The following is a 17,070-nucleotide window of genomic DNA, read 5'->3' on the forward strand; positions in this document are numbered from 1 at the left end:
AAGATCCAATTGTCTGGACCCCAAGAACTTTATAGCGTCCATAGCAGCTGGGTAAGAAAAAATGTATATAGATAGCTTACACACAACCCGGAACCAACACTAGTTTGCAAGCAACCAAGCGCTTAGAGAGGATACCTACCTCTAATATAGTGTGATAACAAATGCTGCTACTTGATAAAATAACATGAAATAAGAGAATATATGTAAATACAAGCAATATGTAGATACAAAAAATTCTAGTAGCGCAAAAAAGAATGATAAGCTCACTCCCCAATCACATTCACTGAAAACTTGTAAAGACTGTAGACATAAATATAAAAAATATATATATAAAAAATAGTCCCAGCATGAATCAGTCCACCAAAGCAGCGTTGAAAAACATATGACAAATAGCGATATTCACACTGATGTATCCCTTGAAAGATCCTAATCGGTGCAGAAATAAAGGATCACCTTGACCACCACCACTGTGCTCTGAAGGGGGGAAGGTAATGCACACTCACCGACTTCACTGGCCCAGTGATTCTCACCACTGAGCAAACAAGCCACAATACAGCCACTACCACTCGGGCTTCCGGATTGGGACCAATCAGACCAATGACAGGCTCTGCTGCATCCACTTGGGGTTCCGGGATGGGGCCGATAATGGGCTCAATCAAGTAAATGGACATGCAAGGGAAGGAAGGAATAGAGCTCCACTAGTGTGATAACGTATAATACTGGCTTTATTCCAAAATACACAATACATCACACTCACATGACATCAGTTGAATATTCGCATGACCGGAGGTGTATACCCATCGGGACCCGTATCCTGACTCCACGCCGCGGATCGCGCCTTCCGGGTGCTCACTCTCCTCGTACACTCTGACTTGGTTACGCCGCCTGGCCACGCCCCGACGCGTTTCGTACTTCCGACTTCCTCACGGGGGCGTGGCCACGGCGGTAATAATATAATATTATTGCTTAATGATGTGTGCATTTATTATGATTCACTATATGGCACAATTAGGAATTATTGAATGCAGCACAATCTATGGCGGTATGCATTTCTCCTGTTCATAGTGAGACGCCTCATTACCCGTGGTACCATGTTTTTTAGCTTGATAGCTTTACGAGGCACATTGTAGTCTCTTAATATGGTACTGGGAGCGGGCATGAGAAAGATTTGACCAAGATTCACGGGAGCCGTGGTTGCTAGGCAACCGCGTCTATTGGTGTCCGTCCGGAACAGGAAGTGCTCAGCCATTGACAAATTGCGTACACCACGGCCCCGCCCGGATGGGCGGAGAGTCGTAGGTATTTAGTTTGCTGCCTTACCGCCGTGGCCACGCCCCCGTGAGGAAGTCGGAAGTACGAAACGCGTCGGGGCGTGGCCAGGCGGCGTAACCAAGTCAGAGTGTACGAGGAGAGTGAGCACCCGGAAGGCGCGATCCGCGGCGTGGAGTCAGGATACGGGTCCCGATGGGTATACACCTCCGGTCATGCGAATATTTAACTGATGTCATGTGAGTGTGATGTATTGTGTATTTTGGAATAAAGCCAGTATTATACATTATCACACTAGTGGAGCTCTATTCCTTCCTTCCCTTGCATGTCCATTTACTTGATTGAGCCCATTATCGGCCCCATCCCGGAACCCCAAGTGGATGCAGCAGAGCCTGTCATTGGTCTGATTGGTCCCAATCCGGAAGCCCGAGTGGTAGTGGCTGTATTGTGGCTTGTTTGCTCAGTGGTGAGAATCACTGGGCCAGTGAAGTCGGTGAGTGTGCATTACCTTCCCCCCTTCAGAGCACAGTGGTGGTGGTCAAGGTGATCCTTTATTTCTGCACCGATTAGGATCTTTCAAGGGATACATCAGTGTGAATATCGCTATTTGTCATATGTTTTTCAACGCTGCTTTGGTGGACTGATTCATGCTGGGACTATTTTTTATATATATATTTTTTATATTTATGTCTACAGTCTTTACAAGTTTTCAGTGAATGTGATTGGGGAGTGAGCTTATCATTCTTTTTTGCGCTACTAGAATTTTTTGTATCTACATATTGCTTGTATTTACATATATTCTCTTATTTCATGTTATTTTATCAAGTAGCAGCATTTGTTATCACACTATATTAGAGGTAGGTATCCTCTCTAAGCGCTTGGTTGCTTGCAAACTAGTGTTGGTTCCGGGTTGTGTGTAAGCTATCTATATACATTTTTTCTTACCCAGCTGCTATGGACGCTATAAAGTTCTTGGGGTCCAGACAATTGGATCTTAAGAATATTTTTAGTGCCAATCAGGTGGCAACACCTGACGAGGATATTTCATCTACCCTGAAAACTCTAGCTTTCACATTAGAAAAGCAAGTGAGAACCTGGTGGGACATCAATACCATCGAATTTTACCTCTCGGAGGGTTTGATCAGTAGGGGTCTAAGATGGGATGTTGCCCCCCAGGATGGTCTCACGGATGAAGAGTCCATTAAAGAGTGGTACTCTTTTTTTCACCAAGCAGGTATAGGTTTACAAACCCTAATCCTTAAAAGGAAAAAAAGAAAAATGGAGATTATTAATAACCAAATTATAGAATTACAGAAAAAAATAGAGAAAGTTCAGGAAACAACAGAGATTAAAGAGTTTAACGAGAGAACTAAGTCCAAATTAGATAAGGTTGACAAGGAAACACAACAGAAAAAAGTCAAAAAATTCAACAGGGATTTAAAAGATTTTAAATCCAACCAGGTATACTGCTGGCAAGCTGATTTAAATGTTGCAGGAAGTACTAAGTCTACTCCTCCGGTTCCTATTAGAGAGCCGTCTGCGGGTCCCTCTGTTAACCCTTCGCGGTCGGAGGAACCTAGAACCCCTACTACGAATGGTAGAACTTGGCCACAAACGGGAACTCCCCTTGGTGTACAACGTTGGACAGGTCCCCCTATTAGGGGACAAAATAAGGAGAGAGGGAGAAGCCGTAGTAATAGGGGCAACACTAGAGGTAACTTCCATGGTAACCAAGTTAACACCTACAATCACTACCAACCACTGAGTGGGTTGGGTGATAATGCAGGAGAAACCCCACGGAACCAACCTTTTTTAGGGAGGGGCAGGGGGAGGGGGAGAGGTCGACGTCGGCCTCAAACCCGAGGTTACCAGGGAGAATACCGTGGAAACATCAATCAAAATCAAAACACAAACCCCAACGAGGAGTTAGAGCAGGAAGACGGATCCAGCTCAAGAAAAAGAAGACGGGAATGATAGGTCAGGGGATTTATAATATCAGCTCAGTTAGTTTATCTGATAAGGAGTTATATATTCTCGACCAAGGCCTCAAGTGTGCTCCAAGACGTACCATCAATAAATTTAATACGTATATTGATACCCATAAGTTTATACGCAAAGTAAACATCAAAAAATACCTTATCAATAATCCCATTACATCTGTAAGCAATACCAATGCCACTGGTATGGTTAATAGTGGTTTGCGGAACAAATCAATTTGGAATCCCCCAGTAAGGAACAACCAATCAGTGGAGGTGTTCAGAAATTTGGTACTGAGGGATCTCCAAACAATGCCTATTGACCATTCAGTGAAAAGAAGGAGTATGCACATACAGGAAGGCCTCGACGCCCTTGAAGAACGGAAGGATATCATTATCCGACCGGCAGACAAGGGAGGAGGAGTAGTCATAATGGACCAGGGGATGTACCATAATCAACTACGGGAGATGCTGGCGGACAGGACAACATATAAGTTATTGCCTAAGGATCCGACAGGGGATTTTGTAACGGATCTGAAAACCTTGGTGCAGCAAGGCTACACTAAGCATGTTTTAACCAAGAAGGAGAAAAACTTTTTGACACCTAGTGCCTGCCGCATACCCATAGTGTACACACTCCCAAAGGTCCACAAAGACACTGAGTGCCCACCGCCACGTCCAATAGTAAACGGTATTGGGTCAGTATGTGCAAGACTGGGTCAATACTTGGATACCTTTCTACAGCCTAGTGTGAGGAGCACTAAGGCTTTTTTGAAGGATACCAAGGACTTGCTCATGTCTTTTGATGATGTGGTCTTGGGGGACGACTCGTCCGCCTTTCTAGTGACGGCGGACGTGTCGTCCCTCTATACCATCATCCAACATGATGATGCCCTATTAGCATTGAACTGGGCTTTGAGCAAGCGTGATGACCTGCCATTTGACCAAAAGGTATTTATCCGTAATGCCCTAGACTTTTGTCTGGGGCATAACTACTTTTGGTATCAGCAAAATTTCTATAGCCAGAAGAGGGGCGTGGCTATGGGAGCGAAGTTCGCTCCCAGCCTCGCCAACCTCTTTATGGCAGAATGGGAAGATAAGTACATCTTTAGTAGAGAGAGGCCGTCCCTCCTCTACTATAGGAGATTTATTGATGATATTATATTTATCTGGAACGATACGGAGGAGTCTTTGATCGAGTTCATGAGTCATCTGAACAACAACCCCAATAACATCCAATTGGATTTCCATTGGAGCCAATCTGAAATCCATTTCTTGGATGTGAATATTAAAAAAGAATTAGGGAAGCTAACTACAACTGTCTTTTTTAAAACTACTGACAGAAATAGCTATCTATCAATTCAGAGTGGCCACCACCCAAACTGGCTACGCAACATTCCACGCGGGCAATTCATGCGGGTGAGACGCAATTGCACGCGTGATGAGGACTTTGTATCCCAGGCAGGTGTACTGAAGGATAGATTTGTCCAAAAAGGTTATAAAGAAGAGATTTTGGATAGGGAGATAAAGAATATTCTAGAGATCCCCAGGTCCACATGCCTGCAGAATAGTACAGGGTCCCGGGGTGAGTCGGATGACAGACAATGGAGCTTCTTATCCGATTACTCTGAGGATTACAAAAAAGTAGAGGCCATATTTAAATCACATTGGCACATTCTGCGTATGGACACCACATTGGGCCCTGTTCTGCCGGAGGTCCCTAATTTTATATATCGGAAAGCCCCGAATTTCGGGGATAGGGTTGTAAAAAAGGTGCTTGATGCACCAAATACCTCCTTTTTCCCAGGTCGGCGAGGGTTCCATATGTGTGGGAGGTGCAGGACGTGTTCCTTCACTACCATGAACCTAAGAAGACGGGATTCCTTCTATGTGCAGGCCATTGATAAGGAGTTTGATGTTAAACATCTAATCACATGCGATACCACTCATGTGGTTTACGCATTAATGTGTCCTTGCAAACTAATATATATAGGCCGCACAAAACGCACCCTGAGTATAAGGGTTGGTGAGCATATTTCTAACATCATTAAAGGCAAAAAAGAACACAGTGTGCCGGCTCATTTTCGGTCACACCACCAACGTGACCCTAGTTGCCTACAGTTCTGGGGCATAGAACGTGTCACGCCATCCTGGAGGGGGGCCAATTGGGTGAGAGAGCTATCCAAGTGTGAAACTAAATGGATATATATGACTCAATCTCTCAGCCCGATTGGCCTAAACATCGAATTGGACTTAAATTGCTTTATTAGTGATTCTTAATTAATTTTATTAAGTAGTTATTTTTTGGTTTATATATATTTTAAAATTATTTTTAATAATATTTTTAATATTTTTAAATAATTTTGAAAGGTTTTCTGAGTTATTTCTGTACTGTTTTTGATGATCTCGGTTCTACTGTATTCACTGTAGTATATATTTTACACGTGATATATGATGTATTAGTATATATTATATTGATCACCTTTTGAGGTGTATTTTTATTCTATTTTATTTTAATTTTATTAGTATTTCTTGTTGGATTGAGGCACAATGACAACAGTGGTGCTAATATTATTGCTTAATGATGTGTGCATTTATTATGATTCACTATATGGCACAATTAGGAATTATTGAATGCAGCACAATCTATGGCGGTATGCATTTCTCCTGTTCATAGTGAGACGCCTCATTACCCGTGGTACCATGTTTTTTAGCTTGATAGCTTTACGAGGCACATTGTAGTCTCTTAATATGGTACTGGGAGCGGGCATGAGAAAGATTTGACCAAGATTCACGGGAGCCGTGGTTGCTAGGCAACCGCGTCTATTGGTGTCCGTCCGGAACAGGAAGTGCTCAGCCATTGACAAATTGCGTACACCACGGCCCCGCCCGGATGGGCGGAGAGTCGTAGGTATTTAGTTTGCTGCCTTACCGCCGTGGCCACGCCCCCGTGAGGAAGTCGGAAGTACGAAACGCGTCGGGGCGTGGCCAGGCGGCGTAACCAAGTCAGAGTGTACGAGGAGAGTGAGCACCCGGAAGGCGCGATCCGCGGCGTGGAGTCAGGATACGGGTCCCGATGGGTATACACCTCCGGTCATGCGAATATTCAACTGATGTCATGTGAGTGTGATGTATTGTGTATTTTGGAATAAAGCCAGTATTATACGTTATCACACTAGTGGAGCTCTATTCCTTCCTTCCCTTGCATGTCCATTTACTTGATTGAGCCCATTATCGGCCCCATCCCGGAACCCCAAGTGGATGCAGCAGAGCCTGTCATTGGTCTGATTGGTCCCAATCCGGAAGCCCGAGTGGTAGTGGCTGTATTGTGGCTTGTTTGCTCAGTGGTGAGAATCACTGGGCCAGTGAAGTCGGTGAGTGTGCATTACCTTCCCCCCTTCAGAGCACAGTGGTGGTGGTCAAGGTGATCCTTTATTTCTGCACCGATTAGGATCTTTCAAGGGATACATCAGTGTGAATATCGCTATTTGTCATATGTTTTTCAACGCTGCTTTGGTGGACTGATTCATGCTGGGACTATTTTTTATATATATATTTTTTATATTTATGTCTACAGTCTTTACAAGTTTTCAGTGAATGTGATTGGGGAGTGAGCTTATCATTCTTTTTTGCGCTACTAGAATTTTTTGTATCTACATATTGCTTGTATTTACATATATTCTCTTATTTCATACATGAATCAAAATTCAGCTAATTTAACAGGGACCGGGCCGAATTTCGATCCATGTATGGGCACCCTTGGTTGTGCGCTAATAACACTAAATGCCTCAAAATAGTTTTTGGAGATGGCTAAAAACCCCATACAGCCTAAAGCTGCCTAACTGTGCATACAGGAAGTAGCTGTCGCTAGCTCAGTCTAGAGCTGCCCATATACGTAGCAAATTTGGTCTGGTTCCTGATGAAGCTTGTCTGGGCAGAAAATTGTTGATCAAACAGAGACAAATAGGTATCCAAATATGTATTCTGGGTGTTCTGATAGCTGCCAACTGTGGAAAGGATGGGCAAAGTGAGAAATCTTAGGCTCGGTTCACACTTGTGCGATGCGGAAACGCTGCGAATATGCAGCATGTTCCCGCATAGCATCCGCAAATCTGGCAGTTCACACTGCCATATGCGATACGCAGGGGGTGTCAATTAAATGTTAACGACACCCCCAGTTTGATTGCATATCGCAGTGCGATCTGCAAGTACGCACAGAATCGGATCGCACAAGTGTGAACCACTGTGCGATCCGATTTTGATGCGGCTCAAAAAATGCCTCCTGTGCGTCTTTGGTGCGGATGCAGTGCAAATTCAGCCATACAAAGTGTATGGCTGAAATTCGCACCACACATGAGATCGCATGTAATGAAGGAGCAGTGCGCTCCGAATTACATGCGATCTCCGCAGCCGCACAAGTGTGAACCGGCACATAGTTATCTGTACAGTATACAGTAATGGGAATAAAAATGCTTCAATTAAATTGCATATAGTCTTTATTTTCTTTGTGCAAATATTAGAACTAATTGTCTACTTTTTTTTTTTAAATTAAGGATTGCTAAAACTTGAGATTTCCCCGGTGTGTGATGGGATAAGTGGTTGTCTAACTCCTGAGCTGCTTTCTGTGAAGCCCTTTTCAGAAGGTCGAACTCGTCTAATTAAAGAGATTCTTGAGTTTCCAATGAAGGAAGTTTATGTTCCGCACACGACCTACAGGTAGGAATAAGACTTACCAGAAGAAAAAAAATTGCTATACTTGGTCTTTGATTGTATCTGGATGGGAAGTAGCAGAAGATATGTTAATGATAATTTTTGGTAATAATACAAAAAAAGTGGAGAGTAAAAGTCTATATAAAGGATAAAATGAGAAAAAGTGTATAAAAGGAAAAATAAAGTTTAAATACAAATAATATACTTTGAGAGGAGTTGCATAATGGCCTGGAAGCACTCGGAGAACAAGGAACTGAAAGACGGTATCAGATGCCTCCATCACGATAAGACTTTGTAGAAATAGATCAATTCACTGCTTTCTGTAAAATTATTTCTTATTCAGTACAGTCTCCTTTATGCTTTTCCTAGTCCCTGCTCCATGCCTTATCTATTGCATTACAGTACATATAATACTATAAAAAAAATATTTCATACACAGCTTGTAGTGCACTGTACATTAGTACTTTATGTACCACATTATAATATTTTACACTGTACAGATTACAATATACATTAAAAAAATCTAAAAATAAAGTGTTTTTTCCAGTCCCCTAGACATAAATGAGCAGTTACTCTTACAGTGGCAGCTCCACTGCAAGGGGGCATTTTTTAGAACCTGTATCAGAATTTTTTTGCTGTCTGTGGGCCTTTTAGGGAGAGTTCCTCTAATTGTCCTGATAACCAACGATACCAGATATTAAAGTAAGTGTAAATTCAAAATTGTGAGTTGCCACCACAACAGGAATATAGGGGAAATCCTCTAGAGCAGTGGTCTCAAAACTGTGGCCGGGGACCAGATGCGTCCATTTGCTTGTTTTTATCCTGCCCTATTGGTATCCACTGGTACCAACAATAAGGCATAATTTCCCCCACTGACACCAATGAAAGGGCACAATTCCTCCCATTGACACCAATGATGGGGCACAATTACTCCCACTGAAACAAACGATGGGGCATTATTTTTTCCCACTGACATTGGGACCTTTTCTACTCCCTATGGCCACAGTCTGGCCCCCCTAAAGTCTGAGGGACAGTACACTGGCCCTTTGTTTAGAAAGTTTCGAGACCCCTGCTCAAGAGGGACATTTGTTCCAGCGAAAGCTGTCTAAGAGAGTCTCACATTAGAAAGACATCCTCTCATTTCCTGTTGAGTCTACAGGACAGGAAGCAAAAGGGAACACAGGTGGCAAAGAAAAAACTAACAGCAGGTTTAAATCTCCCCTACTCTATGAAAAAATGACTTTTTTATATAATTTAATTGTCCTTTTGTACAACCCTAACTCCTTGGGTTATCCAGTTACTTTATTAGAAACTTATGGTAGTATGTGCAACTGCAGGCTCACTCATAGGTGTGCGCACAGGGTATGCCAGGTGTGCCCAGGCACACCCAAATCACCCTGTGCAGCACAGATTCCCCCTACTGCCCTGGCTCCCCTCCCCCTTACCCCCACAGCTCTTCCGGCTTCCCTCCTCTCCTCTCCATCCAGAAATTGCTGGCGGGATCTTTTAGGATGAGTGGGGAAAGGGGCCAGTAAATATATAATTTGACAGGGCCCCTCCCTTTCTGAATGAACATCATGAGTGATCGGTAATGTGTATTTGAGCTTTGGTGTGCACACCCTGAAGCATTTGACTGCGCACACCTATGGGCTCAATGCTGGTAAGGTGCATTAATTGTGGCACATTTGTGTGGTAGAGGGTTTTCCAACTTCGCTTGCTGACAGAGAAGATGCTTTGGAAGATCTTTTTTTTTCACTGCTGGAATTACTAATATAGAACTTTTTTTATATGGATTTATTATATATACAGTGCCTTGATGCTGGTAAGGTGCATTAATTGTGACACATTTGTGTGGTAGAGGGTTTTCCAACTTCGCTTGCTGACAGAGAAGCTGCTTTGGAAGATCTTTTTTTCACTGCTGGAATTTCTAATATAGAACTCTTTCATGTGGATTTATTACATATATATACAGTGCCTTGAAAAAGTATTCATACCCCTTGACATTTTCCACATTTTGTCATGTTACAACTAAAAACCAAAAAAAATTATTTTATTGGGATTTTATGTGATAGAACAACACAAAGTGGCACATAATTGGGAAGTGGAAGGAAAATGATAAATGGTTTTTAACATTTTTTTTACAAATAAATATGTGAAAAGTGTGATGTGCATTTGTATTTAGCCCCCTTTATTCTGCTACTCCTAACTAAAATCTAGTGGCACCAATTGCCTTCAAAAGTCACCGAATTAGTAAATAGAGTCCACCTGTGTGTAATTTAATCTCAGTATAAATACAGCTGTTCTGTGAATCCCTCAGAGGTTTGTTAGAGAAACTAACAGCATCATGAAGGCTAAGGAACACACCAGACAGGTCAGGAATAAAGTTGTGGAGAAGTTTAAAGCAGCGTTAGGTTATAAAAAAAAATATTTCAAGTATTGAACATCTCACGGAGCACTGTTCAATCCATCATCCTAAAATGGAAGTAGTGTGGCACAACTGGTAACCTACTAAGACCGTCCACCTAAACTGACACGCGGGGCAAGGAGAGCATTAATCAGAGAAGCAGCCAGGAGGTAACTCTGAAGGAGCTGCAGATATACGCAGCTCAGGTGGGAGAATCTGTGCACAGGACAACTATTAGTTGTGCACTCCACAAATCTGCCCTTTATGGAAGAGTGGCAAGAAGAAAGCCATTGTTGAAAGAAAGCAATAAGAAGTCCCGTTTGCAGTTTGCGTGAAGCCATGTGGGGGATGTAGGTGCTTTGGTCAGATGAGACCAAAATTTACCTTTTTGGCCTAAAAGCAAAACGCTAGGTAAGCTTTACCTGATTAATGGATAGATAACTACATAATATTCATTTACAGTATATTTATATTTATCTAAATAAAAAAGTGTTTAAAATGTTATTCTTTAATCCTGACCATAGTAAACTATAAAATAACAAAAAATAATAAATACATTTAATAAAGTTAATATGTACAAAACCACGACACGTTCATTTTAGAGGACAACGAAAGTATTGTATTTTTATAACGTTAGTTTATGTAGGGATAATGTTCAGTATTTAAATTACATTTTTTTTACCCGCGTTCACATTTTCTAAATATTTACATGCATACTAAGCTGTTAAGCAAAAGGGACAGTGACAGTGTTTGGAACGAATGCCAGGGGTACCTGAGCAGCTGAAATCATAGAAGCACTGTAAGCACACCTATCAGATTTCTAGATTGTTCCAACCATTGCCACTGTCAGTGACGTGTAAATGTGGAGAAATATATTTTGTTATACACTGTGTGTATGTATATGATATATATATATATATATATAAAATAGTATCTCACAAAAGTGAGTACACCCCTCACATTATAGTAAATATTTTATTATATCTTTTCATGTGACAACACTGGAGGAATTACACTTTGCTACAATGTAAAGTAGTGAGTGTACATCTTGTATAACAGTGTAAATTTGCTATCCTCTCAAAATACCTCAACACACAGCCATTAATGGCTAAACCGCTGGCAACAAAAGTGAGTACAACCCTAAGTGAAAATGTCCAAATTGGGCCCAATTAGCCATTTTCCCTCCCCGATATCATGTGACTCGTTTGTGTTACAAGGTCTCAGGTGTGAATGGGGAGCAGTTTTGCTAAATGTGGTGTTATCGCTCTCACTCTTTCATACTGGTCACTGGAGGCTAAACATGGCACCTCATGGCAAAGAACTCTGAGGATCTGAACAAAAGAATTGTTGCTCTACATAAAGATTGCCTAGGCTATAGGAAGATTGCCAAAACTCTAAAACTGAGCTGGAGCATGGTGGCCGAGACCATACAGCAGTTTAACAGGACAGGTTCCACTCAGAACAGGCCTCACCATGGTCGACCAAAGAAGTTGAGTGCATGTGCTCAGCATCATATCCAGAGGTTGTCTTTAAGAAATAGACATATGAATGCTGCCAACATTGCTGCAGAGGTTGAAGGGGTGGGGGGTCAGCCTGCCAGTGCTCAGACCATACGCCGTACACTGCATCAAATAGGTCTGCATGGCTGTCATCCCAGAAGGAAGTCTCTTCTAAAGATGATGCACAAGAAAGCCCGCAAACTATTTGCTGAAGACAAGTAGACTAAGGACATGGATTACTGGAACCATGTCCTGTGGTCTGATGAGACCGAGATAAACCTATTTGGTTCAGATGGTGTCGAGCGTGTGTGGCGGCAACCAGGTGAGGAGTACAAAGACAAGTGTGTCTTGCCTACAGTCAAGCACGGTGGTGGGAGTGTCATGGTATTGGGCCAAATGAGTGCTGCCGGCATGGGGAGCTACAGTTCATTGAGGGAACCATGAATGCCAACATTTACTGTGACATGCTGAAGCAGAGCATGATCCCCTCCCTTCAAAGACTGGGCCGCAGGGCAGTTTTCCAACATAAGGACCCCAAACCCACCTCCATGACAACCACTGCCTTGCTAAAGAAGCTAAGGGTAAAGGTGATGGACTGGCCAAGCATGTCTCCAGACCTAAACCCCTATTGAGGAGTGAAAGAGGACTCCAGTGGCAACCTGTGAAGCTCTGGTGAACTCCATGCCCAAGAGGGTTAGGGCAGTGCTGGAAAATAATGGTGGTCACACAAAATATTGACACTTTGGTCTCAATTTGAACATTTTCACTTAGGGGTGTACTCACTTTTGTTGCCAGTGGTATGGACAAAAATTGGGCGTGCAAAATTATTCAGCCCCCTTAAGTTAATACTTTGTAACGCCACCTTTTGCTGCGATTACAGCTGTAAGTCGCTTGGGGTATATCTCTGACAGTTTTGCACATCGAGAGACTGTAATTTTAGCCCATTCCTCCTTGCAAAACAGCTCGAGCTCAGTGAGGTTGGATGGAGAGCGTTTGTGAACAGCAGTTTTCAGTTCTTTCCACAGATTCTCGATTGGATTCAGGTCTGGACTTTGACTTGGCCATTCTAACACCTGGATATGTTTGTTTGTGAACCATTCCATTGTAGATTTTGCTTTTGTGTTTTTGATCATTGTCTTGTTAGAAGACAAATCTCCGTCCCAGTCTCAGGTCTTTTGCAGACTCCATCAGGTTTTCTTCCATGATCCTGTATTTGGCTCCATCCATTTTCCCATAAATTTTAACCATCTTCCCTGTCCCTGCTGAAGAAAAGCAGGCCCAAACCATGATGCTGCCACTACCATGTTTGACACTGGGGATGGTGTGTTCAGGGTGATGAGCTGTGTTGCTTTTACGCCAAACATAACGTTTTGCATTGTTGCCAAAAAGTTCAATTTTGGTTTCATCTGACTAGAGCACCTTCTTCCACATGTTTGGTGTGTCTCCCAGGTGGCTTGTGGCAAACTTTAATCGATACTTTTTATGGATATCTTAAAGAAATGGCTTTCTTCTTGCCACTCTTCCATAAACGCCAGATTTGTGCAGTATACGACTGATTGTTGTCCTATGGACCGAGTCTCCCACCTCAGCTGTAGATCTCTGCAGTTCATCCAGAGTGATCATGGGCCTCTTGGCTGCATCTCTGATCAGTCTTCTCCTTGTATGAGCTGAAAGTTTAGAGGGACAGCCAGGTCTTCGTAGATTTGCAGTGGTCTGATACTCCTTCCATTTCAATATTATCGCTTGCACAGTGCTCATTGGGATGTTTAAAGCTTGGTAAATCCTTTTGTATCAAAATCCGGCTTTAAACTTCTCCACAACAGTATCTCGGACCTGCCAGGTGTGTTACTTGTTCTTCATAATGCTCTCTGCGCTTTAAACGGACCTCTGAGACTATCACAGTGCAGGTGGATTTATACAGAGACTTGATTGCACACAGGTGGATTCTATTTATCATCATTAGTCATTTAGGTCAACATTGGATCATTCAGAGATCCTCACTGAACTTCTGGAGAGAGTTTGCTGCACTGAAAGTAAAGGGGCTGAATGATTTTGCACTCCCAATTTTTCAGTTTTTTTATTTGTTAACAAAGTTTGAAATATAGATATGCAATATGTGTGTAGCTTTCTCCAATGAAAATTAAAAAAAAAATCACCCAAGAGCCAGGTAAAAGTTTTTTGCCAAAAAAAGGCTTGCTTGTTTCCTCTGCAGGTATGCACAGAAAGTTGCTTCCAGTTTCTACCGTCACATAGGGGGAGGAACAATGGAAGTTCCTTCAACTCTGTGTAGTGCATCTGATGTGACTGGTTGCAAGTAAAGGTAGTGGGGGGGGGGGGGGGCTTTTACAGCTGCCACTAAAAGTGATCCGGGCCGCTGTAACGCTGCCCAGATCACTTTTACATAAAGCCCATCGTCTGCTCTAAACAACGATACCACGATCATGGCTGCAGCCATGATCGTGATATCACCACTCCTGTCCGAACATGTATATATATATATATGTACAGCAGATGGAAAGCAGTCAAACCCAATGACAAAGGGGCGGAGGAAGTGATAGAAAATCTCTCCAGCAGGGACCAAGATAGCCACACAATTTTTATTTTTTTCCCCTGCACCTCTTATTTGTCATTCGTGAAATCAAGTGAAGTCTCTCTAATTAAATCGCAAGCAGCAGTAAAAATTGACAAAAGTTTTAACCCTTCCCAAGCCTATCTAAAACGCAAGGCAACTTGGCTGGAGTTGTGTTTTTAATGGTGTTTAAGTTGCCAAAAAAGAAACTAATAATACTGTTAACATTTCCTAATACCATCACAGACAAATCAGCAGTTAAATGGGGCAGGGTAATAGACTACAGCACATCAGGAAGTGCAGAGTGACCCCTCACATACAGTTCTGCCAAGGATTCTTCTTTAATCAAAGCAGAATGGACAGCTATTGACTTTATAAAAGACACATTGAGGAAATGAAGCAGACAGAGTTGTACAATGTATATCTGTTTGGACAGTGAATCATAAGTATACGCTCTCACCACAAGCTGGAACTTAGAACAAAGAACCTGTCAGGGTAAAATTTAAATGAAACAGTGGAAGAAATGTTAGTATGCCAGAGAACACATTTAAACGTGTGTAAATGTAACTAGATGTTAAAAATGTAGAATAAATACTAAGCAAATAGAAGAGAACTGGATTGGTCTCTAGGAAGCAGATTTTAAGATTATAGGAAATGCAGTAAAGTAACAATCAGCTGCTTGAAGTTTTGTTATTGTGTTATTCCTTTGTGATGTGCATCTGCTGATTTTATAGTTTAAAAACTTTGCTGGCTGAGATATGTACTGCCCCACTCCAATATAATGATCCTGTAGAAAAGCAGTGGCCTGGAATTGAGGGAAAAGTGAGAGTGCGTCCTGTCATCCCATCCCATACCCACTTATGGTCCCCTTTGCCATGCTCCCTCGGAGCTTCATTGATGGAACTCTTATTCTAACCCTGTGTAACCTCCATCAGAGCTTACACAGGGTTGATAAGGTTGTTGTCCTTGTGACAGTGGCGGGTATCAGACCCCTGGCCTTCTCATCCAACTCATGACCAAAGACCAGGCAATCTCACACCCTGCCGTCACTTGCGTAACAATGTCACTCTCAGCTGCACCCGGCACACAATCTAGATGCCAGCAGGCTGAGAGCGATTGTCACCGGGCTAATTAAGCAATTAACCCTTTCTCTGCCACCACCGCTACGTTTGAGCCCAGCGGACGCTCATAATTTTAGAAATACCAATTATGACTTTAGAATAATCATCTGTAACACACACTGTCACCTCAGACAGGAATGTTTAGGGGATTTATTCGATACAGTAGCGCTCTTCCAAGAGGTAGGTTCTTTGGTTAGCTTGCGTTAAGTGCTTAGAGACAAAATTAACACTTTTCAAAATAAGGTTTAATTATAAAAAAGGTTAAAATTGGTGCAAATAAAAATATTTACAGAAAAATGGGTTACAAAGAAATAGAGACACAATTCAGCAATTTAGAAGAATAGATAAAGAATTAGAAATGGAAATACTTGCATTCAAAAGTCCTTGTATTATCAGAGGTTCAGAGCTGAGCCTTTATGATCGGTTCTTCCCTTGAGCGATGTTACGGCTTGATGTTAAAAATGAGAACTGAGAGCTCCATCAGCCTCTCTCTTTTTCTCTGACCCGCAGGGGGTGTCACCAGAGGTCCTTGACCAATAAACACAGGGGCCATGGGCGGCTCATAAACTGCTAAGGGACCTCCCGTTTAGACAGATTTTATAACAGAATTCATATCTTGAAATATGTAATGGTTACATTCTTGAAACTGATATTTTATTGTACGGCATTGAATTTCACATCCATGGACACCAAACACAGGTTATCTCGTAATAACCTCTGACCCGTAAGGCATCTGACCGCTAGCTTGTCTTCCCTAGGAGCGAACGTGATCATGTTTGACCCTAATTCGATCGGTATTTGATTTGGCATTCAAATATATACTTTCTAGAGACATATCTTGTATGGGTAAAAAGTTATGAATTTGTGTGTGAATGTATTACAGTTCTAATGACCATCTGGGCGGTGTGTTATTTACGACCCAGCCTGGTCAGTCTTAATGCTTGCTCGTTTATGACTTTACAACCTAGCCTGCCATCTGCTAGGCCTGCTGATAAGGTTTTCTTTGAAGCTCCGAGCCCAAACTTCCTGCATTCCAGGAGTTAATTAACACTGAAAAAGGGGGCTGGGGAGTTGGGGGCTGGTGAAGGAGTGTTTTTTCAAACTGCAGAGCTCGGAAACTAAAATGGCAGATGTGTAAGACAAAATGGTGTCCCAGCGCAGGATACCATCACAGTCCTCACAGGACAAAATGTAAATAGAGGAATGAAGTAGTGAGGGAGCGCTGTGAAGGTAAGTATAAGGGTACATTTGTACTGGTGTTTTGCCAAGGTACGAATCCCAGTGGCAGGAATCCACCGATTCCTGCTGCTAGGTTTCACACTGTACAATGTCATAACAGTCTGTTGGTGGCTGCAGGTATTCATGACTGTTTGGAAATCCACAGTGTGTCCAGCTGAAAACGCTGTAGGTAGTCACTGGCAGCTGCCAAATACAACAGCAGGAATCGGTAGATTCCTGACACTGGGATTTGCACCATGGTAAACCGCCCATGCAAATGTACCCTAAGCAGGTCAACCAGAAA

General features: G+C 42.4%; 1 protein-coding gene across 2 annotated transcripts in view; it reads left to right on the forward strand.

Moving 5' to 3' along the window:
• DOCK8 (dedicator of cytokinesis 8) overlaps window positions 1-17,070 on the forward strand; it is a 252,499-nt gene that overhangs the window by 96,522 nt on the left and 138,907 nt on the right. For both annotated transcript variants that reach the window (XM_082242986.1, XM_082242987.1), the window contains one exon: window positions 7,799-7,961. In XM_082242986.1, coding sequence (XP_082099112.1) covers window positions 7,799-7,961 — 163 coding nt within the window. The remainder of the gene's footprint in view (window positions 1-7,798; window positions 7,962-17,070) is intronic.

This window comes from Pelophylax lessonae, assembly GCF_965119305.1.
Source record: "Pelophylax lessonae genome assembly, chromosome: 1".
NCBI lineage: Eukaryota > Metazoa > Chordata > Amphibia > Anura > Ranidae > Pelophylax > Pelophylax lessonae.